Source organism: Spinacia oleracea, chromosome 2, assembly GCF_020520425.1.
Source record: "Spinacia oleracea cultivar Varoflay chromosome 2, BTI_SOV_V1, whole genome shotgun sequence".
NCBI classification, from domain to species: domain Eukaryota; kingdom Viridiplantae; phylum Streptophyta; class Magnoliopsida; order Caryophyllales; family Amaranthaceae; genus Spinacia; species Spinacia oleracea.
In genome coordinates, this window is record NC_079488.1 from 110,186,583 (window position 1) to 110,210,246 (window position 23,664).

Consider the following 23,664-nt stretch of genomic DNA (forward strand, 5'->3'; position numbering starts at 1 on the left):
TAAGATAAGCTCAGAAAAAATATAATTTTTTTTCAAATTTTTTTGAACAGAAATAAGTTTAACTTTATAATAAATAATGTAGAGTAAGTGGAACAATAAAGGGAAATTCTCAAACCTTACACGAATCATATTTGACATTTTTTTTATGTATATTAAGATTACATGGAGCGAATGATTCATAAGCAGAGCGCCACATGTCACGTAAACTTTCTTAGAAACGCCTAAATAATTTTTTTATTTAGGTTGTAATATGTGTATTTTTAAAGTTGTACGAAGTCCTCAAGTCTTATATGTGACCAACGGCCACACCATCAACTTGATGGTGTGACGTGTTGACACTTATAGATAAGCCCAACATTCCAACAAGTTTGAAGTACCACGCGTTGGTTAACGAAACCTAAAAGTAACATCAACATAGAAAATCAAGTAACACTAGTCTATACAAGGACCCTCTAACATGATATTGAAGAAATTTCAATAAAATAAGGAAAGTAACATCGAATACAATGTATAAGTAATACCAACATCGAAAGCCAAGTAACACTATTCTTTACAAGGAACCTCTAACATTCAATTTAAAGAACTACAACAAAACAGGAAAAGTAACAGAGAATACAATGTATAAGTAACACCAACATATAAAATTAAGTAACACCAGTCTACACAAAGAACCTCTAACATTAAATTCAAGAAACAGGAGTAAAACAAGAATAGTAACAACCAATCTATTATTTATCTACTTCGTATTACTTTATACTAAAACAGACATTAGGAATGACACATGTCACTTTAGGGTGAAAAAATTTCCCAAAAAAATATCTGTTTAATTTTATTTTATCCTCTACCCTTTTTCATAAACTATTTATGTATGAAAAAAAAAATTACTCCTAGTTTATAAATTACGACAGTAATAGATACTACATGTCATAATTTTGCTAAATATTTTTTGTTGATATTTTAGTCAAATCGGTACAGTACTAATGGAAAATATATTAACTCGATATGTTTGTCAATTTATCATATTACACATATACTACCTCCGTTCCTTAATGTTCTTTACGCTTTGAAATATGTGTCCAAAGTATGAAAACTTTGATCATGGATTCTCACTATTTTATACATCAAAATGTTATAATTTAAGATCTTGTTAGATTTGTCTCGTTATGTATTTTCAAAATATCAAATTTTTATAATTTTTTCACACACGAAAATGGATATATAAGTCATTAAATATTGCATTGAAGTCCGTGCAAATAGTAATCGTAAAGAACATTAAGGAACGGAGGTAGTATATAATATGAATATCAGATGAATAAATTTAAATAAATATGTTAAAAATTTCATAATTTTACAGTAGTTTGGGGATATTCAGTTAAATATTTTGTAAAAAAATTTGATCATATATAAACCGTGGGTGCAGGGATGTAATTTAGTATAATGTATAAATAACACCAGCATAGAAGGTCTAGTAACACCAGTTAGTGGTCTTGTCTATAGTAGTTGCATGCGAGGGAGTTATGAGTCAAGTAAAATCAGTTACTGATCAAGTTGTTCGGGTGTCTGTCACACAAGAGACGCGTTCGTAAGAAGTTGTCGAGAAATAAAAAAATCTTATTGGTCAGTTTTTATTTGTATGGAGTAGTGCCTTAGAATGTTATTTAATCATATCATTTTGTATTGGTCTACACAATCAACACTATAATCAAAATACTTTAATTGTTGTTTTTTTTTCAAAGTTATTTTCAAGGTATTATGTTTCTTAAACCTATATTTTCTTCAATTTTCCCGAAAAAAGTGAAAATAAAAAGGTCTATATGTGTTTTTTATGTACACAGTACAACGTACACCATGTCTAATTAATATCGACCAAATTTAAACAAATTATGTTTTACACAAACTAATTTTTTTTACTATGTCGTTATTTTTTATTTGTATCTCATACCGTGTCAACCACACATAACAAATACAAATAAATTTTATTTCAATAAAAATATTTTTTATTTATAAATTATTGTTTACGAGTAATTACTAATACTCCGTAAATAAATAACATTCATGTGTTACACGGGTGTTAACCTATAGTTAGCTTCAACTATAGAAATGTCTTGCATATATCTTATTTGGTGTTTATTAATTTGAAACACCTAGTTCCAATAGAAAGAAAAAATTATACAAATTATGAGTAAGATGATCTAATTGAAAGATTATTTGGCATGACAAATACCGTAATGTGTTTGTGTAGTTGGCGAACTTAATGAAACTTTTTCACGTTACAGAATACACGTATTTTGGTCAAATAATGAGTTCAAGAATAATCTAGAATTTTAACTATTCAATGTAGTAACTGGACATCACACGGGCCACACACTAGTTGCTTAATTAAACAAAGATTATTATGCAATATCATGCATGTACAAAATTAATCACGAGTTTTAATTGTAAACTACCTTTAAACCGCCCCTTTGACAATTTTTAAGACGGCATACAATCAATCAACGAATAAAAATGTACAATTGAAAACCATTACACAAACTTCACACGTTTAGCTACAATTTTCTCATCATAGAGTGAAATGAAATTATCCTTATTCCAACTCTTGATATCAAGGTTTCAAGGAATGCTTTTCAGGTTCATGAAAATTTCCTTCAAGTTGCTCCACTTTAATTTTTTAAACCCTCTTATCCGTATAATTAACATTTTCAAGGATCCAACCCGAGTTTTGTACGGAACCTTCCACTTTCATCTATTGACAAAAAGGGAATAAAGACCACAAGTATAAGAAACGCGAAGCAAAAATTATGTAATGTGCATGTGAAGTTGTTCAATATGGATAACTTGTTCTAAATATATACGTAGTAGATGTCTTGGTTCTGCAATGAGTTTTAACTTTTAACATGTCTAAGTTAAAGGGTGAAAGATTACAAATTGAGAAGGGATGAAGTTATTTGTCATCTCGATAAAAAAAATACACATTATTTTTGAATCGAGTGAGCTCATACGTATCATAAACCATAAATTGAGATCTTGGCTAATTTGGAATTTGTAAAGATATACGGAGTATATGTTTTAGTAATTCATACCGCTGCATCGTCAATCGAGTCAGCAACAAGAGCGCGCTCCATTCAAGGAAAGTCCTTCAACGAGAATATTTCGGCCCTTGAGAATCATGGTAGACTTCTGTGACACAGATCAATTTCCTCCGATTTTTCTTTTTACGTCTAGAAATATCATTGCCCAAATTGTCTTTCACGAAATGCGAGGCCACACCTCCACATCTTGTCCGTTAAACACATGCATAATCCGATCACCAATTTGAACACCCGCCTAGCTAACAAACAATTGTTGATTCAAAGCAAGATCAACATAGAGTTGTGAATAACGTGTGAAAAGTCAGGTCTCAGACCTCCATTCAGATGAAGTACCAAGGAAGGATTACCTATTAAAGCTTCGATATGGTGGTACACTAATTTCCCCAAGTAGAGCACATAAAAGTAACTACCTTTCTCAATATAAGGTTGTGTGCTCTTTAGATTGCCATTTCACCAGAAGTTGCACTGATATGGATTAACTATATATATATATATATATATATATATATATATATATATATATATATATATATATATATTTATACTTCCTTAAATAATTCGATATCAATTAATATTAATGGTAGTATACACAATTATTGAAGCAATGGTAGTATTCATTTAATAGTTGTCAAAAATTGATCTGATACGTCTGTAATTCGATAAAAATTGAAAGAACATGCTTTTTATTTACGCAAGCACACCTAGTTTACTGGAGCTTAGCATAAGAGTTTCTGCATACGACGAGGCTCGAACCCGAAACCTCCCTTAATCGGCATCAAGCTGCTTATCACTTGAGCCAACTCTATATTGGTACGAATCAATTTTAATAGTTAAGAGTGTATTACATGTCACAACTCACAATCTATCTTTATTGTCCAAAGTTGGCTATGTTTATCGCTAAACGTAACCGTTATTCTAGTTTGTTTTTATCCAAATTGACGGGATTCCCACTTCATTACCCGAATTATTCCATCCGATATTTAATGACCGTTGAGTATTTTATACGAGCATGACATGGACAAACCTTCGCCGAAGTTGCAAATATTAAAATCTATATTTGAAAATCAAAGATCGTTTCTTACTTTTAGCAATGATTTTGATTTTATAGTTTCTTTTATTGCATACCTTCAATCAACCACTAGAATTAATCAGCAAAAATCAATATAAAGAGTAGGATCATGTTTTTACAGAAAACAAAACTCACAAAAACATGGTTGTAGATTACCTCCATGAAATCGACAAACAATTTCCAAATTTGTACACAATTGCTTAATTAAACAAAGATTACTATGCAATATTATGCATGTACAGAATTAACCACGAGCTTTAATCGTATCTACGAGCTTTAATCGTATCTACAAGAGTAATATTAAAACGCCCTTTCGATAGCGCGGGATACAATCAATGAATAAAAATGTACAATTAAAGACCGCTACACAACTTCACCCGCATAACATCAATTTCTCATCATACCGTCAAAGGAATTTACCCTTATGCCAACTCTTGACATCAAGGTTTCAAGCAATGTCTTCCAGGTTCACGGAAATTTCCTTCAAGTTGTTCCACTTTATTTATTCTAAACCCTCTTATCCTTATTTCTTCAGGATATGAAGAGTCCTTATAATCAACATTTTCAAGGATCCAACCCGTGTTTTGCGTGGAACCTTCCACTTTCACCTATGGACAAAGAGTGAACAAAAACCACAAGTGTGAGAAACACGAAGCAAAAATAATCTAATGTGCATGTGAATTTGTTCAATATGAATCACTCCCTTGTTCTAAATAGATGCATTAGTTCTGCAATGGGTTTTAAGAGTCTCTTGGAAGGGTGATAATGAATTGGTGAAACGAGAAGTTTAAGGGTGAAATATCACAAATTGAAAAAGGATAAAGTTATTTGTCATCTAAATAACACACATTATAGTTGGATCGAGTGATGGTAAATCACAAATCGAGAACTTGACTAACTAGGCAACTTGTAAAGAATTACTTGTATGTTTAAACCATATATACCTCTGCATTGTCAATTGAGTCAACAACAAGTGCTCCATCCAAGGAAAGACCCTCAACGAGAATATTTCGGCCCTTGAGAACCATGGTAGACTTTTGTGACACGGAGCAGTTTCCTCCAATTTTTCTTTTTACGTCTGAAAATGTCAGTGCCCATTTTGGCTTCCACACAATGCGAGGCCACACCTCCACTTCTTGTCCGTTAAACACATGCATAATTGGGTCACCAATTTGAACACCCGCCTAACAAACAAAATAGTTGTTGATTCAAAGCAAGATCAAACAGAGAGTTCATGAATTATGTGTGAAAACGCAAGCCTCCTCCGTTCAAATTGAGTAGAAAGAAGGGAAGTCGAACACAGAAAAGTAACAAAAAAATCCAAAAGTTTGGCATGATCAACAAAGTAACTACCTTTTTTAATATAAGGCTGTGTGCTCTGTAGATTGCCATTTCACCAGAAGTTGCACTATGATATGGATTACCCCTTGGAACCTTCACCAATAAGAAAACCAATAAAGTCGCATCAGACTTCAAGAAGACTTCAAGATGACAGGTGGAGTAATAAATATATAAGATCTGGGAAGCAGAAAGCATTTAGAAAACAAAGAAAAGCATACAGCATACCGACAAAGGACAAGAATGAAAAATCTAGTAGTACTAGTAACCATCTAAGGATTTTAGTCATATTGCATAAATTCTGGTATAGCAGCTTCACTGAATAATGCAAAATCAAAATATTAAGAAAGAACATGTTCAAGAGAAGCAAAGTCACATGTAATGACAACCATAGACTCGATTGAGGTTTCATGATTAATCATCGGTGTACCAAGTAATTACTTGGAAAAATTGTCAAGCATCCTGTCATGTTGGACCCATTTAAAAGTGAACTCCATGCTTACTCTACTCTTACTCTTTCCCTCTCTTTTAGTCTCTTTTCAAGTTTGGTTAATGGGTTGTTCACCACTGCATAAAAAGGCCATGGATCCACCTACATTAAACTTCATTTTCACTTTATTATTTCTCTTTTCCTCGCTTCTCAAAATTGATTTCAAGTTAGGGAGGTGAAGCAGCTAAATTTTCACCGTCTTGATAAACTGGCCTTCTTAGACAATTACCTTTGCGGCATCTTCAGGATTGTTCTTCACAGGTGCATAAGCAAGCCATATATCCATCACCTACGACAAAAACGAATGAATCATGTAAGGTGATTCCGAGGTCTTCCCAATAACAAGAATGTCTATTACATATAGACAGGCTGCAACTTACAGTAAACCCAACCCTTGCAGTTGGAGGCAAAGTCTTTGGGTAATCTTGCATCATACACTCCAATCTAGTAGAAGACTTAAATGAAGTTTTTGTAGCATCCTTATACCTACAAAGTATAAAATTTTGAAATTAATACCTTACCATCATACCAACTGGAAACAGGAGATCAATATTGTAACAAGAAAAGTGAGTAAATTAAACGAAGCAAATTGTGAGTGAATAAACAACAGCGAGATGTGCGACAGTCAGTAACGAAATAGCAAAGCTCAAGGAAACAGAAGACTACTTTGGGTTAACAAACTCTTTGATGGCACCTCCTGTCTTCTTAAGCTCCTCAATGTATGATTCAAGTTCCAATATTAGCTGCAAAGAAATGTCACAACCTCATGGGTCAAATTATCAGAAAACAGAAGCAAAGAAATAATATCGTTGAATGAATGATATTCTTCATTTGAACCAAGAAAATCTTGCAAATTTTAGATCCAAGGGTATTTTACAGAGCACTCTCTCCAAATAACATGTAACCATATTTTCATAAGAAAAAAATTAAATAAAAAAGAGGTCAATGGATTTTGTAAATGTATCTAAAGCCTTTCTTAAAACTCAAACGTGTCTAAGGAATCACCAACTATAATAAGCAAATACAGTTAATATTTTCCAAATTTTCAATAGTATCTAGGAGAAAAGTTGACAATGCTTACAAAAGTAAATTACAAATTCTCTACCTCCAGACAGAATGCCAAATAACACTCATCCTAAGTATGTATAATCATTCACTAAATGTAAATGCACTTACCCATACACAGGAGGAGGTAGGAAATAACAATTTAGGGAGGGGGCGAGGGTAGGGAGGAGTTCAATTCGGATGTTACCTGATTAATATTTCCAGGGAAAGGTGAGAATCCAGTCTCACAGTTGACATCCCCTTCAGGATTGATCGTTGCTCGAAGTAGAGGGTCAAGTTGATTGTACTCGACGTTGATTACCATTGTCCTCCCTGAAAGTTCACGTTTTTCTCAGTCAAAAAATAGCAAAATACGAACATAGTTACAACTGCATTTGCATTGATCAATGGTCATATATCCGTATCTCCTTATCCTAAAATACATGCCAAAAAATATCACACTACATTTGTAGGGGATGACTAGCGTCTTTATGAAACCAAACAGAGCACATACGGAGATGATTGAACTCAAAGGTGTGACATAAACCAGGCTCCATCCAGAATGAAGAAGAGGAGTAGAGGACTCATTCAAGTCACATTTGACAAAGACGGATGTTATTTTCTTTCTTAACAAAAAAGAGGATAAGGCACCATTATGGCTTTCTTCTTCCCATTCAAAAACAAAAAAATGCTTAGCCAGATTGAAGCGACAAGTCTAGACATTTCTTACCCACTCACTTGCAAAACCTATTAATATTACTCACTCCGTCCCACACTATGTGCACACTTGCCTTAATTGTTTGTCCTGAATTAATTGCACTTTTTTTTGTTAATTTAAACTCTCTCCAAAGTTCCAAATCCACTTTATAAGCTCCGTGCCAAAGGAAAGTAAGCAAACTACTATGGGAAGGAACGCTTACTTAGGAAGAGTATAAAGTTATAGGAGGTAGCGATGAAGAACCAGAGAACAAAAAAAAAATGAATGCAATGAGGTACAATAAGTGAGTTTAATGTAATCCAGAAAGTCAACTAAATACCATCAGCATGTGTAAGCTTAGCAATGCCTCCAATAGCTTCTTTTGCTTTTCGAGGAACTGCAAGAGAATTAACCTGGTACTGTTTGGTGGCACTGACTCCCAATGATGCTGGAATTGCCTACAGTAGCACAAACATAAGAAGAAGAATAAAGTGACAAATAAAAAAGGAATTGAAGATACATGGTCAATCAATGTTTCTAGTTCTTCATTAGCTGTGCACACTTATATTGATGCATGGATATGAATAAAAGAATAAATAAACTAACAACTAGATTAAATAAGAATCAACAATTTTTATCAGATATCTAAAACCACATCAGTGCTATCTTAAAATATACAGTCAATGCGGAATATCATCATATATGTACACGTTATAGTATTATACTTCCTCTGGCCTAAATGTTTGTCAAACTTTGGGAAATACCAAATTAGAGAAAATATGTTATTTTCCTCTTTTTATCAACTTTTTTATTCGTGCATGGAGTTAGTTGTGTCAATAAAACAGGAATCGGTAATTGAAAGGACTTGAAGCACTATCTGTTCAACAAGCCAAGAACTCCAGTGATGCATACTAATTGCCTTTAGGGAAAATGAGTTGTAGATTTTCACTTATTATTGTTGTCCAAATTCCCAATCACAATAGTTTCCAATGTTAAACCGAACTTTTCGGGGGACGCCTAGAGAATGGAATTTGAAGTACCAATGGGAGTAGGATTGCAGGAGACTATTATTTGTCTCTGTACCCAAAAAGTCACTACAGAGTACAGATTAATCCTAGTGCCACCAATTTCACAATACAAATTCAAACAGCTTCATTTATCTGAGCAACACTGCTACCTGTCCGACAAGAACAGCTTTAAGGGGTAAAAGGGGAGGGGTTATGGCCTCGCGGGACCAAAGAACTAAACAAACCTTGAAGAGAAGCCCATTTGTGTCTTGGAAGAACAGAACCCATTTTACACCAGCATCACGCCTAATTAGAAGGTATTCCAGAAATCAAAATCAGCAGGGTTCCTCAACTTAATGAATCAGAATAGACTAAAACAAATTACCATTATTAAAACAGCACATGTAAAATAGTTCCTTAGGGCATTTGAAATAATTTTGTAAATTTATTAATTGACACAATGAGGGAATACATTGCTCATTTGCTCCTATAATACTCGTATATTAATAATCTAAGACGAAAAAAACATGACCCCTGTAATAAAAATGAATGCATACCATTTGTTTAGAAGACCACTGGAAAACAAAAGTGAATGCACATCACCATGGCCATGAGGCTTTGTCTGCCACAAGAAGCAGCAAGGAAGATTTAGCCCAGGAGAGATTGCATAACAACTTATGGTTAATTTCAATTGATTTGTAATTTCATATACGTAACAATATGATGAGTACCTGAATTCTGTACTTATTTTGTGGGTCCACAGCAAGTCTGGCATCATTATCAGCTAAGCAAGCAACTTTTTCCTGAAATAATCCACATTTTAGTGAAATTCTCATAAAATTGATATTCAGGTAGTTTATATCCAAAAAATTTGCGGTACCTGCTTGAGAAGTGTGACTTGCGTTGGCTTCATTCCGAAATAAGCATTTGACTCCAACAGTGCCAAAGTTCGTGCATGAGTGTCATCAGAAGTCATAATAGCAAGAGGTATCTCCTTTTGCGTTTCACCTACATATTTAAGGAAATCATTTCCATGAATAAGTTGGCTTACTTGAGCACAGGACAGCAGTCGTACAAATTAAAATCCCAATCAACTCCTAAGCAGTAATAATGGTAAAATCAGTTAAACATTCAAAAGCATTCCATACTCTTTTAAAAGGTCAGTATAGTAATTCAAATGAATCCCCTCATGAGTCATGAGAGAATAAACTGAAGGTCGTGCCTTGGCGCAATGTCAAGTGTCTACTTGCTATCCGATAGGTCACAAGTTCGATCCCTGGAAATAACCTCTTTGCAAAATAAGGGTAAGGCTGGGTAAATTTAGACATCCACAGACCAATACTTGGCTCGTCTCGACTTGTTGGCATCCCTAACGGAGAACATGGGGAGTCGGGTCTGTACAGAATCTATTAATGGTTCTTGGATGAGGTATCTGTCATTAAGAAAGAGAAGGAACACAAAATCTGTTGCGATGATGCTTTCGTTGCATTCTCTAGCCTTAATTTCAGGGTTTTCTACATACAATATAAGAAACATTATGGTTATCAAAGGTGACAAGGAAATACACATGATGAATAACCTCTTCAATATGGCAGAGTACATGTAAAAACCATTCAGTATCCTCTGTAGACAGGCAGGATGTCAATATATTTGACGAGAATTTGGTTCCGTTCAGATCAATCGAGCTTAATATTGATGTACATATATGGCTTCAGACTGGGTTTGGCACTTAGATTTTCAAGAACATGAAATGAAGTCAATAGCTTCATGAAAATCAAGGTCGGAGTCTGGCTGTTCAGATTACAAGTGAAGCAGGGGATGAAACTTTGCCTACCCCCTCGTAAGCCTGTCCAGCAGTTTCTCTTTCAGAGCAAAGGGAAAAAGATCTAGCAACAGAACTTTTGGGTGGGATGGAGATTATGCAGATTGATCGTCGGTGAAAGGAACTAAGGCCCGATACTCAACCTAACAAGGCAACACAGTTTAAAGTTGCCTTCCTTCAAATTATATCACCCCCTTTGTTCAAGAAGGTAATTACAATTTACTAGTGCATAGTGCACAAACAGATATGGCTGATCCTCTGAAGTTCCAGATCCTAACATCAGGACAGTGCTTGCTAGGCTTCACTCATTCAGTTCATAGTTAATTGTGATAATTAGTAGTGCTAAACACCAGATGAAGAGAAACAGACCAGCAGCATGAAGGAACACTACAATAAGAAGCATCTAACAATTGCAGAATTTCCGCCTCCTTTCAGCCCATGTACAAATCTATAAAATACATAACCTAAAGCAGTTAAGTTTGAAATTTACTGTCCATCTCTGTCTAGATACCAAAATTTCATTTTTCACTTTCAAAATCGCATAATCTAGATGATCAAAAGACTAGGAAAGAGGATCACTCAGAAAACTTAAATCTAGAAAGGACCATCAAGCATGCAAGAGACACAAACAGACTATCCGTGTCCAAACATTCCGCCTGCAAAAGACTAGAAACAGACTCTAAAGCTACAATTGAGAGTTTCTGCAGCACCAACCTTCAGCCAGTTTGCCACTAGCTTCTTGAAGAGCAAGAATATACTCTATGTACAGCTGTAAGAAGCATGTTCCGGTGGAGGTTTCAGAAGGAAGAGCAACCTGCAAGATTTTCATAGAGATCAATATAATAATCTTATGTTGCTAATTGAATACACTCTGTCTAAAGTTACAAAAGAACGCATCTACGCAACTGATTTGGCTTCCAACAACAACACCAGAAAAAGAAAAGGTTCAAAATTTTCATGCAACCAGCTGACAATGAGTTGTTAGACGTAACAGACCGAATATCACAATATTAAAAATTAAATCATGTTAAAGAAAAATCGTGTATTGTCGACCTTGTCATAGCAAGGAACATGCAAAGTGCACATCCATGAGGAAATGGTGAGAGAGTGACTATTGTAGTCTGATTATATACCGCCAAAAAAGATCATGTAAGTCATCACTGAATAAACCGTGTAAGAAAAACTTGAAGCAACCTCTTCTGTAATCCACCAAACCACCCAGGGAAAGCATGGCAGATTGGCAGTGTTTGACAGTACTAATTACCAGCAAAAGGAAGGTAAAGATAATTTGCTACCATTTCTTGCTAGCTTTTAACCTTGTTCTATTCCCTTGGGGGGGGGGGGGGGGGGGGGGGGGGGGGGGAGTTGAAAGATGAACAAGATTTATCACCTTGATTCCATTGTACCCAAGACGTTCTCCAAGCCCCCCAGCAACAAGAACAAATGCAGCGTTTTTTGCTTCCTTGACGCCAGCCTCTTCATAATTGATGAAGTTCTCATCACCAAAAGTAAGATTTTCACCTGTTGGAACCTGCATGAAGATTATCAACATACGAAGTATAAACAACTGCTTCAACAAGACATACACTTAATACTGATACCTTATGCAAGTCTACATCGCTTCCCACTTTTATAGAATATCAAATATCTATAGCAGACAGATGCATTCAGGTCTGTACTAAATATCAAAAGTTTAATTCTATATCTGAACTGCAATTGAAGTAAGCCATACTAAAACATTCTCAGTACTGTCAGTAGATGTAATAAAGCTAAGAGCTAGAAAGTAACAACCCAGAAAACCTAATGCCGGTGACTCGGTGAGTCCTTTCTCCATTCGAGATAGTCTTAATCTCTTTCCTTCATCTGGTTCTTCACAAACACTGGCTAGTTTATAGTATTACACCCAATTCAGAATCCTCAGGTATCAGTTCAGATAGCAATACTAGAGATTCTGTGCATTTCTGGTAGCCAAATTAAACTGAAAATATAAAATTACACGAGCATAGCTGCTTTCATGATTAAGCTTTTGCACTTGTCACAAATTTCAGTCATCTCCTGCAGCCAGTGAGACAGTTATCTCCCTTTACTCGTTTGTTAAACTTCTTTTTTACCACTTGATATATACACGCATCAGATGATAATTTAAACCTTTGCTAAACTCAACTATCAGTATGAAGCTTGACTTACTGAAGGTGTAAAGCCGTCAAACGGATTCTTTCCAGCCTTTGAATCTGCCAGAAGTTCTCTAGCATTTTTTATGTATTGCTCCAAACCACCAAAATAGCAGGCATTAAGGCGGGCAACCTGGAAAAAAAGCTAGCAACATTCAGTAAAAGATAACAAAGAAGAAAGGAATATATTAAAAGCAGTATCTAAATATAAAGCCACATTGAAAAAAGCAGTTATGTCGTCACATCTATCTCTTTCCTTGGAACCTAGCTACAAAGTAAAAGTACATGCATCAAGCCATTAATGTAGAAGCACTCAAGAAAACCTAAAAGAGTTGTGCCATTTTCGTGCACATTATATGCTTTCATTGTTTGTGCCACTTAGGAAAGTCAAAATCTTACTCCCTCCGTTCCAAAACTATAGTCCAGTTTCTATTTTTGGTCATTAAGTTCTCCACTTTCCTCATGTACAATATTAATTAAAAATGCATTGAAAACCTCTCACGTGTACTATACTCCCTTTTACATGTACTATATTGTGTTTTTTCATACAAATCAATCATCAATGTACTGTATTCCAACTTCCCATACACTATATTACACTTTTCTTAAAACCTGTGCTTTTAGTCAGACAGGACTATAAAAATGGGACGGAGGGAGTAGGTTATAAGCTAAGTGACAGCAGCTCTGGACTGAGGACTGATGATACAAACAGTAACAGGCTAACAGCAGCAGCTAAACGCAACAAGAGAAGGCGAATAAGGCCGTAATATCCTAATCAAAGATGTATACCTAAAAGATATTCCTTTTTAGTTCCAATTCTTCTAGATTACAGTACAACACTTATGGATCGAATTCGAAACCCATCTACGTCACTGTAGTTCGTGGCACCCTAAAATTTAACCCAATGTAGCATATATAGCAGTTCTATAATTCTACATTATAGACTAGCAGCAACAGTCAACAGAATCATGAAGGCACTATACCAATAAATCTTCCAGATTTCAAAAAAAAAAAAAAAAAAAAAAAAATTGAACTGAACCTGATCAAAGAATGCTCGTTTCTCATCGTCATCAACACCGGATTCAGGCCAATCATTAAACAGATGACTCTGTCCATTCTGAATCAATATCTTCGCCAATTCGACCTGGATTCAATTCAATTAATTCAAAATAAAATTCTTTGATTTCAACTTCTCTACCAGAATTATACAAATTGAACTTTAAAATAAGGGAAGAAATAGATACGAACATGATCAGGAGAGAGAATTTCGAGGTTTTTCAGGAGATTAGGGCAATCAAGCTCAGACATGTCGAGGTTGGCGAGTTGATCGGCAGCGAAATCCACCATCGGAGATTATGTCGGAGAAAGTGATTTACTTTTAGAATTTCGGTATCAGGTGAGTGAGAAAGGATATTCCAAATATTTTCTGTTTTTATAGTGAGTTGTTTTAACTTTGTTGGGTCTAATTCAGATTAGATTAGGGATCTGTTGTTTTACAAGGCATGAAATTATCTAATCACCCAAAAAAAAATTGAAATTATCTGAACCAGAGTATGAATATAACTCATCTGAACTTATACGATCTTATTTAATTTATAGTATTTTATTTAATTTTTATTGACGGGTTAAATCTAAATTTATAGAACCTAAAAAATAAAGTCTTACAAGTCGAAGAGAACAAGGTCTAGGTTAGATTAGTTTATTGTTTTTTATTCAGATTAGGTAAGACTTCATTTTTTAGAAATTTGATTTTTTTGGTCGGATCCAATTATCGGAGTTTGGATTTAAAGCGAATTTGTAATATTGAGATGGCTTTTAGGTGAAGTCTCAAAACTAGCTTGTATTTAGAATGGACGCAAGCGACTCTTCGGAGTTTGGATTTAAAGCGAATTTGTAATATTGATACTGGTCTATGAATACACTCTTCAGTAGTACCAATACGAGTCATTTGCTTTTTGCACCGACATACGCATTGTTGGTACTAAAAATTGTTTATCTAGTGACTACTAAATTACTAACGTGTCTAATTTATTCACAAGTCACTTGACGTTTAAAAACCTCGACTTTAGTGCTTTTCTTATGTTCAAAGGTATGTTATTTTGAACTTACTAGCTTCTGAGCCCGTTCAATGAACGGGCAATTATATAGTAGTTGTTAAGCGGTCTTTTAAAATGCTAATTTTATTGAGGATTGTGACTTCAGTGAGTTAAAAGTTGAAAAAATATACAAATTAGATGATGGATTAATATCGAGTGTTGAAGAAGAAACTAAGATGGGTGTAAGAGGTTATATGAATTAAATGGTGAATTGATGTTGAATGAAGAAGATGAAGTGCGGTGTTAAAGCTGTAAAATTATTCGAATAACAAACAACAAAAGGAAAAATTAATGGTGGAAAGATGTGATGACACATGTCATCTAATAATCTATGATCTTCCTTTTTAAATACTAGGTATAGATTTCCTATTTAACTCAAAATTTATAAAGCACTGAGTACTACGTAATTTAGTTCAGTTCAGGTCTATTAATTTCCGCTCGGTTGAACTTAGATCAAAATAACGGACCTTTAGAGCTGTCAAAAATTGACCCGACCCGAAAATCGACCCGAACCCGACCCGAAAATACTGGGTCCTGAACAAGATTTTGTGACCCGTAACCCGATTTTATCCGAACCCGAACAACCCGAAAAGGAATGGGTCAAAACCCGACCGAACCCGTTTTAGACCCGACCGATTGAAAATCATTGTATTTATAGCAATAAATGAGATTATGAGAAAATTTAAGCATAAAAGACACGTTGTTTTTACTATTGTTCTGTGTAATATGATTTTAATTTGAATTATACGCCATTTTATGATTGAATTTGACAAAATATAAACTTTCGTAGGAAAATTTGTTAACTTGTGCCAATATTTTGTATATTTTTCACCTAAATTAATGAAAATATAATGCGCGTTTTAAAATCTCTCAACCCGTTGGGTCGACCCGAACCCGAAAGTTCTGGGTCTTGAACAAGCATTTGTAAACCCGAACCCGAAAGTGACCGACCCGATTCAACCCGAACCCGAAAGTAAATTTTTACAACCCGACCGACCGACCCGTTTGACAGGTCTACGGACCTACTAAAGTCTAAAGAAATACAGATTACATAAAACGCGCCCAAACAGGTCTCTTTCCTTAAACTCACATTCATCGGATACTCCATCACTTCCGCTCTCAACATCCTCTATTCTCTCTCCACCACCGTCGACGGAGGAGATCTGATCTCTAACCGCCGGAGAATAAGATTCATACGACTGATCTTGCTGCTCATAGTGGTGGCGCATTTGCACTTGCGTCCCCGTCTCACCACTCCCACCACCGGAATCACCACCACGAGTACTGACGAATCTTCAATTGGAGGTTAGGGTAAGCTACATTGTAATTAATTGGGAAAAAAATCCATCTTTTTCTAAAAAGTATGTGTGAATTTCTTATAATTTGTTCTTAATTGCATGAATTGATTCTTAATTACATGATTTGGTGATGCATGTTGCCATGTTGGTTCAATTTCACACCAATTGCTTAAATATAAAATGTAGTATGAATAATCTTGCGCATATATTTTCTTCCTAAATGACATTAAAAATAAACTCTCAATGTATCTCCTCTGTAGCTTCTTCCTTCCGTCTTTTCCAATCCCATCTAAAAGGCGTTCGGATTTGAGGATCAAAGTATTCCAGAATCACTTATTTCGTTCATTGTTTAACTCTTTCACTTTCAAAGTTATCAGATTTGGGGGTTCAGTTGAACCTAATAACCCTTTTGGGTACATTGCCGGTAAATTGAATTGCTGTTGTTTTTTGAGAATTATATAGCTTATCGCAGGCTTGGTTCGGTTTTTATGCCTGGCATTTTCGGATTTGTTTCGGATTTGATCATGTGTTTTATGGTCTGTTCTTGTGTGTGTGTTTTATCAACTGTTCATTGCTGGGAAATTGAATCATTGTTGCTTCTTTAGGGTTATGTAGCTTGGTGGTGCATGCAATTATATTTGGGAGTCAGTGATTTGAAGTGAGAGAAAGAGTAACAAGAAGAGGTATCAGTGAGAGGGAGTAAACCAGCAGTATGGCAGCCATGAGTAGGGCAATTTATGAAGGTGCAGATTATCTTTTAGACATGGAATTGACCAACTCGAATAAAAAAAGACGCAGGCGTGAAGCCTCAAGTTTTGAAAATGGTAAAGTGGATGAAGACTATGCTTCATTTTTGGAGGGTTTACAAGAATTTTGGGATGAAAAATTTGTGGAGGAAGGTGATGATGATCCCACTTATATGGAATTCTTGAAAAACTTGGAAGAACGTAACAATGCATATATGTGTAACGTGTCCACAGAGAATGGTGTATTAATTCCAATATGTTATGAAGAGGAGGAGGATTTTCGGCATTTGCCTTGTGAGAATAAGAGGAAAACTCCAAAATCTCGTAGCGGTACTTGCATTCCTGACAAGAAGAACTTATATCAGGATGAGAATTTGAAATCAACCCGGAAAAGATCCGGTGCAGAGAATGACTCATCTGACGTGTTACAGAGGAGCTTAAATGTGGCTAATGATCTGAAGTCCGGTCTGAAAAAATTTAGTTCCAAATGTGGTCATCATGATGGGAACAAGAAGAAAACTCCACAATCTCCCATGGGTGGTAGTGTGAAATCCGGTCTAAAAAATTCTGGTTCCAAAATTGGTCATCATGATGGGAACAAGAAGAAAACTCCACAATCTCCCATGGGTGGTCGTGTTGGGGATAATAGAAGCGTATACATAGATGTTGATCAGGAAATTTCTGATTCTGGAAATGATCATCTTGATAGGATCAAGAGGAAAACTCCACAATCTTACAACGGTGATCATGTTAGGAAGAATAGGAGCTTAGATGTGGGTAGTGATCAGAGATCAGGTCCAACATATTCTGGTTTTCATAAGAAAACGTCTGTAGTAATTGATGAGACTTATGAAAAGTTCTTGAAAAGTCTCCATGTCTCTGAAAAGTCTGTGTTCTATGAATATGACCAAGATCGAATTTTTTACGAACCCTGCGATCAGCAAACAACTGATGTTGAAACTGAACCACTTGAGAAAGATATGAGACCACCACCCTCGACTCTGAGACCTTCAACCCCAATTCCAGGACCACATACCCCATTTTCCAGACCAAAAACTACCACACAAATAAAACCAACTACAACACCATTTTCCAGACCAAAAACTACCACACAAATAAAACCAACTACAAAAGATGACCATATTACGCTCAGCGTACCTGTAAGTGTTCTTTTGGCAATATTCAGGTTCATCAAGAAAGTGCTTATTTTATCTTTTCTACCTCTGAGATTTACGTACTTTAACTTGTCTATCATCTTCATGCTTTTTCACAGAACAAGACATGCAAGAACAGTGAAAAGTCTCGAAGAAAGTCTTCCTCATTCTGGATAGATGAAGGGTTGCATGATTACCTCAGAAAGCCCTTTACACAACAGGAGTTAAAAAATCTTTGGGAGCAATTGTCTACTAGAAAGCCTGTGAAAATTCATAGGGAATCTCGCAGTGGAGGAACTGACAAACTGGGACATTTGGGAAAATCTTATCTTGATTTATATCCTGGTTAGTTGTGTTTGGCTTTGCGAATTACAATGCTTTTATTATTTCTGTCTTCCTTATTATCAGTAAGCTTAAGGCAGTGTGCAACTGTTGATTAGAATCTCATAAATCACGTTATACTTGGTGCAATGATTTAAAACATGTGACCTCTTATGTCTTATTGAGTGCGAGAGCGTATGGGCTTCCTTCTTCCTCTTTGAAAAGGGGGATGGGTGGGGATGAGATTGTGCGTGTGGGGAGGGGGGAGGGTGTATGTTTTTCCTACCTTGACAATGAATTATAAATTAATACCGAACTATTCACGATTATGTTTCTGTGAGAGAACAACGATAACTTTTATTTGGCTTTGCCGAAGAAATGTTATATCAACATATCTTGAATAGTGACATTTGTAGAATAATCTTTCCAGCCATGAGTATAAACGTGGCCAATATCAAAAGCACAACCGAAAAAGCTGTTTCTTTTAAATGTCCTTTATCAACAAGTTATCACTTTTCAGCATAAGATTTCTAAATATCAACTGAGGTTCTGAAACTTTCAGTCTTCTGTCTTCTGGTACACATTTAACGTCCTATCTGCAAAACAATCAGACAAGAGTATTATAAACCATTTGAGGATTATGATCTATACTTGACAAAATTAAGATTCTTCTGAAATGTTTTGAAAATTAGTCTCTCAGAATTCCCTTTTTTTTTTGGGTCAATAGAAATATGGAACAACATAGAAAAGAATCACTGAAGTTGTATGATTTTAGTTCTATTCAATATTTTCAGTCAACAATTTTTTTATAGGATTACAATTTTATACATTGTTGTGTTAAATTACATATTTTAGGTCTTGGCATCTGATGGAATAAAACTAAAATGAACTAGTGATTTTCTGCTAACCCAAACCCTAAAAGCTGAATATACAATGATGAAAACTCGACTTCGTTATGCTCATTTTTCTCACATTGCATTTGGTAGCCCGTAGCTAAGCTGATCCCATGGTTTGAGTAGCAGCTGTACCACACTTAGGTTGTTTTATTTCTGTTATTAGAAAAGTCCTAGAAATCCTTTGCTTTTCTACTTTTCTGGTCACGTGCTTGCCTGATGTTTATTTGCAAACTACATCCTTTTATCCTTCTTTAATTATATGAAGATTGATGTCTGTTTAAAAAAGTTGACTGTTATTTCATCAAATTTTTGCTAATCTTGATGTCAGATCTGAACGAAGAAATACAAAAGGTCAAATCCGATCATCCTAAGGTCTTGAATCTGCTACGAATGTGTGCATTCTATCTGAAGGTAACAACTCATTTATCTTGTGTTTGATGGTTTTATTTTCTCCGTATCTTTCTTGGGGATTGTGTTATTAACATGAACACAGTTTTGCAAGTTCATTAATCTGGCAAGTTAGTCCATAGTATATTTGGCCATACTCAGATGCTCTTCCTGGGAAACAAAATCCCACCAGTATAACTTGGCCTCCCCATATGCTAGTAGTAATTTGTTACAGTGTTTGTATACTAATAGTTCGCACCCAAAAAAAAAAATCTAATACTTCGTATTAAATAGTATGACCCAAATACAAAAACAGAAATAGTAACACTAAAGTACTGGGAATGATGTTGATTGTAATTTATTTTTATTAGAAGTGATGGCAAATGGAAAAAAACTCTTTGCTGATAGTTTTAGATCCTCCTGTTCTCCTTGTTAAGAGAGAAATTGTTTCAAGATGAGTCATTCACATCAAACATATGTCTTTGTAATTCCAGACTTGAAAGACCCAAATCACCCAACATCTGCGTTCTCATTATACATTATATAAACAGTAGATTTGCTTTTGAATGGACAATATCCTACTGAAATTGTATTAACTACATCTAAATTATAACTCTGTTTGTTAATTGATTGTCTTTATAAATAAAGGATGTGATTTTTTGGAACGTTTTTTTTTTATATGCTTCCACCCCTATGTCCTTGCTTCCACCAGTAATGTCTTATCTACCTTATAGTATAGGCAGTGTACGAGTTAACCATGACATGGAAGGAAGTAACTTGAAGGAAGGAAAACCTCTGACACTTTGTTTCATGATGCAAACTATGCTGTAATGAAATAGTATGGAATTTGAAGATTAACATAAAATATTTCAGTCAAACTTTAAACAATTTTGAAGTTTGTAAATCCTATCAACATAAATTATTGCAAACTGCAGTAGCCACGTATATAGTATATTGCATGCTCTGATCCTGACGAAGAGCATTTTAGGAGCAGTGTAGCTTGATGATCTTTGTGGCTATATGTGTTACTCCCTCCGTCCTAAAATTATAGTTATGTTTGACTAAAAACACGGGTTTTAAGAAAATTGGAATATAGTGTATGAGAAAGTGGGAGAGTGTATGGGAAAGTGGAATATAGTGTATGGGAAAGTGTAAAATGTGGAATATATTGTATGGGAAAGTGGGAAAGTGGAAGTGTATGGGAAAGTGGGAAAAGTAATATCCAAATAAGGAAACAAGACTATAAATTTGGGACGCCTGAAATATAAAACATGACCATAATTATGGGACGGAGTGAGTATTACACATTAATGCATTGGTTGTGGACTACTTTTGAACTATGATGTTAATACTTTTTGGCAATGCCTTTTTTTCTATTTGTTGTCTTTTTAGTTGTAAAAAGTCCATTGTTTTTATGATTATTTTTTGTGGAATTCTAACAGTTGCCTTTGTTCTTGTCACCAGAAAATCCCTTCATTTGAAATAAATCCTGGGTTTCCTTGGAAGGATGATTTGTCTAGGAGTATTTTGCCTGGATCGTCCTAGATGACTATAAAATGGTAACACTTGACTGTAGTTCTGAGAAACGTCATGGTTAATTTTGTGAAATTCTCACATCAAATTCTGATTTTAGCTATAGTTAACCGCGCATAGATACACAAATGTTGAACAAAGGGAATGGATCAATGAATAACCTAGTTCATTGAAGACTCCCTTTTTGTAAGTCAAGTTTCTATGTGTTTAGATAATAATAATAAGATGGGTTATATATATATATATATTATGACATAAATACCTGTTTCTGATTTCCATCATCTGGTTGTTGATATTACTGTACATCTGGAATCTCGTTGCTGTTGAATTTCATCCTTGGTTTTCCCATGCTGAAGTTTAAGACTCTTGAATTCATGTTGTATTTGATCTCACCTTCATAGAGCATCTTTCTTATGTAATGTTCTATGTCTGAACCAATGAGGCGGAGAGTGTATTCTGTCAGAGGTGCACCCTGGTTTTTGTGAATAAAGATTAGATTGTGTCAGAGCATTCAGCAGTTCCTGATATAATTATGAGTAGAGATGGCCAGTGAGTTGGGTTTTACCCAGCCCACCCTAACACAGCCTATAATGGGTCATAAGTGGGTCGGACCTACTAATGACCCATGATACAACCCGCGAAACCTGTATACTTCGTATTTTTCTTGATGTGTAGTGGGTCGATTTTTTTCAACACAACCTATTTCAATCCATCCTATCGAACCCGACACAACCCACCACAACACACTCGACCCACCCAACCCACCTAACCTTGTGACACACCAGACCCGCCATCTCAATAACTTAATTTAAACTATTTTGTATCTTGCTAATAAATTTTAATTTTATTGTTTAAATGTACATTAACCACATTTACATTAGTATGTGAATAACAAAAAAAATCAATTAATTTAAGTTTATATGAAATTTATAACTTTTTTACTCTTAAGTAGTCGTCCAAATCCACCTGACCCAAATAAGCTCGTAAAACTTGTCTAAACACACCAAACCCACCTGACCCATCGAAGTCACACTAAGCCTCAAAATCTATCGTAACCCACCAAATACACCAGACTCACTCGACCCGCACAAGTCACAACCCACCATGACCCACGATCCACACAACCCACGAGGCCACGACCCATTATGTACTGTATCCATTTTTTTCCGACACAACTCACGATTCTACCCACCCTAAGTTAACTTAGGCGAGTCATGATTATTATCTCCAACCCACAACCCACCAAACCCACCCAACCCGCCACGTTAGCCATCTCTAATTCTAAGTAGCCCATTCCTCTGACGAAGTTAGAGATCATACCTCATAATGATCAACAAGCTCTTCAAAGTAGACATAAACCTTGTTCAAGGTCTCATCATTCCACAAGAATTCATCAGTTGGATCAATCATAAGTGTGAGTTTATCCATCTGGGTTTGATCCATTGCACAAGTTACAGGGTCAATATATGCAGCATAAATCCTAACATGTCTGGTTACACTGCTAAGCCATTGCCCTCCATATTCTCTTTCCAAGTTTCTGCTCTTCACATTCACTTGTGCTTCAATTGGTGTTGCTCTTTTCAGCACTTCTTTCATTTCATCTTGTTCTTCTACCTTCTCATTTTCTACTTTCAGTTGCTCTGATTCCTGAACTTCAGTTTCCTGTTGAGCTGAAATACGGAAATTGAAGTTGAGCCTCTTTGTTGGGACTTTTTTGCTTTGAATGTTTGATGAAAAAGTGGGGAGTTTTAGTGATGAAATGTATGATGATGAAGCAGCTGCCATAGTTATATTAGTTGCTTCTGGTTTAGTTTAAGGAATTGTGTGTTTGAGCATGTTTTGGTTTTTGTTAGTGGTGTTTTTGAGGCCAATGCATTTGAGTCCTCTATTTTTTTTGTTTGGATAAGATGCAAGATGTGTTGTTTTCATTTGGGGGGAAAGGGGGATGAGATGAGAACGGTACATATTTATTAGATATGAAAATTACAAAAGGATATTCCGTAAAGCTTGTTTTGACACATATGTTATATTATGGTCTCACAAACTCTTAATTACACCATGTATATAATAAATATTATAAGTGTAATTTAACCCAAAATACTTAAAAGTTGTCTTAAGAATGTAAAAGTTTATTTTTTCGTGATAAAATATTTCATTTTAATGAAAATTTTCATTTCAAAATCACTCATATGTAAAGTTAATCATGTACTCCGTAACCTTTAGAAAGTTACCATCAGACATTGTTTCATAATATAAATATTAATCAAAATATGTTTAACGTTACCAAAAACTATGTAAAAATTACACTGATGTACAATAAGTTTATTGTACATCGGGTGAGTGCAAAACCTATAGGTCTATTTTATAGTGCTTGTGTACATAAATTAGAATAAATGTATGATGCTTAAACTTTTCTATTATACACCCGAGTGTACCTGAAGCTGGATATTCCGAAGGGTATTACTCATTTAAATTTGAAATGCATATAAATTATTAAATGAGCAAA

The 23,664-nt window shown here is 35.1% G+C and overlaps 3 protein-coding genes across 4 annotated transcripts; 1 reads left to right on the forward strand and 2 right to left on the reverse strand.

Moving 5' to 3' along the window:
• Positions 1–4,289: 4,289 nt before the first annotated feature.
• LOC110782013 (UDP-sugar pyrophosphorylase 1) lies at positions 4,290–14,164 on the reverse strand. Its single transcript, XM_021986060.2, has 17 exons — positions 13,976–14,164; positions 13,767–13,871; positions 12,744–12,860; positions 11,947–12,087; positions 11,271–11,370; positions 9,615–9,742; positions 9,466–9,537; positions 9,292–9,356; positions 8,980–9,040; positions 8,068–8,185; positions 7,239–7,363; positions 6,653–6,729; positions 6,367–6,472; positions 6,216–6,275; positions 5,512–5,592; positions 5,103–5,342; positions 4,290–4,766 (listed from the first exon to the last, which is right to left on the reverse strand). The coding sequence occupies exons 1-17, from the start codon at positions 14,072–14,074 to the stop codon at positions 4,599–4,601; spliced, it is 1,863 nt and encodes a 620-aa protein (XP_021841752.1). The 5' UTR covers positions 14,075–14,164; the 3' UTR covers positions 4,290–4,598.
• Positions 14,165–15,873: 1,709 nt separating this feature from the next.
• On the forward strand, positions 15,874–21,417 carry LOC110782010 (uncharacterized). 2 transcript variants are annotated; one of them, XM_021986056.2, is made up of 5 exons: positions 15,874–16,134; positions 16,727–18,027; positions 18,141–18,366; positions 19,567–19,649; positions 21,090–21,417. In XM_021986056.2, exons 2-5 carry the CDS (start codon positions 16,834–16,836, stop codon positions 21,168–21,170), a joined length of 1,584 nt encoding a protein of 527 aa, XP_021841748.1. In that variant the 5' UTR covers positions 15,874–16,134; positions 16,727–16,833; the 3' UTR covers positions 21,171–21,417. The 2 variants fall into 2 exon arrangements, with proteins under 2 accessions (XP_021841748.1, XP_021841749.1); XM_021986057.2 differs by having other exon boundaries at positions 15,874–16,128.
• Positions 18,669–23,082, reverse strand: LOC110782011 (NAD(P)H-quinone oxidoreductase subunit M, chloroplastic). The gene is made up of 3 exons (XM_021986059.2): positions 22,479–23,082; positions 21,421–21,630; positions 18,669–18,938 (listed from the first exon to the last, which is right to left on the reverse strand). The coding sequence occupies exons 1-2, from the start codon at positions 22,941–22,943 to the stop codon at positions 21,454–21,456; spliced, it is 642 nt and encodes a 213-aa protein (XP_021841751.1). The 5' UTR covers positions 22,944–23,082; the 3' UTR covers positions 18,669–18,938; positions 21,421–21,453.
• Between the last annotated feature and the right edge of the window lie 582 nt (positions 23,083–23,664).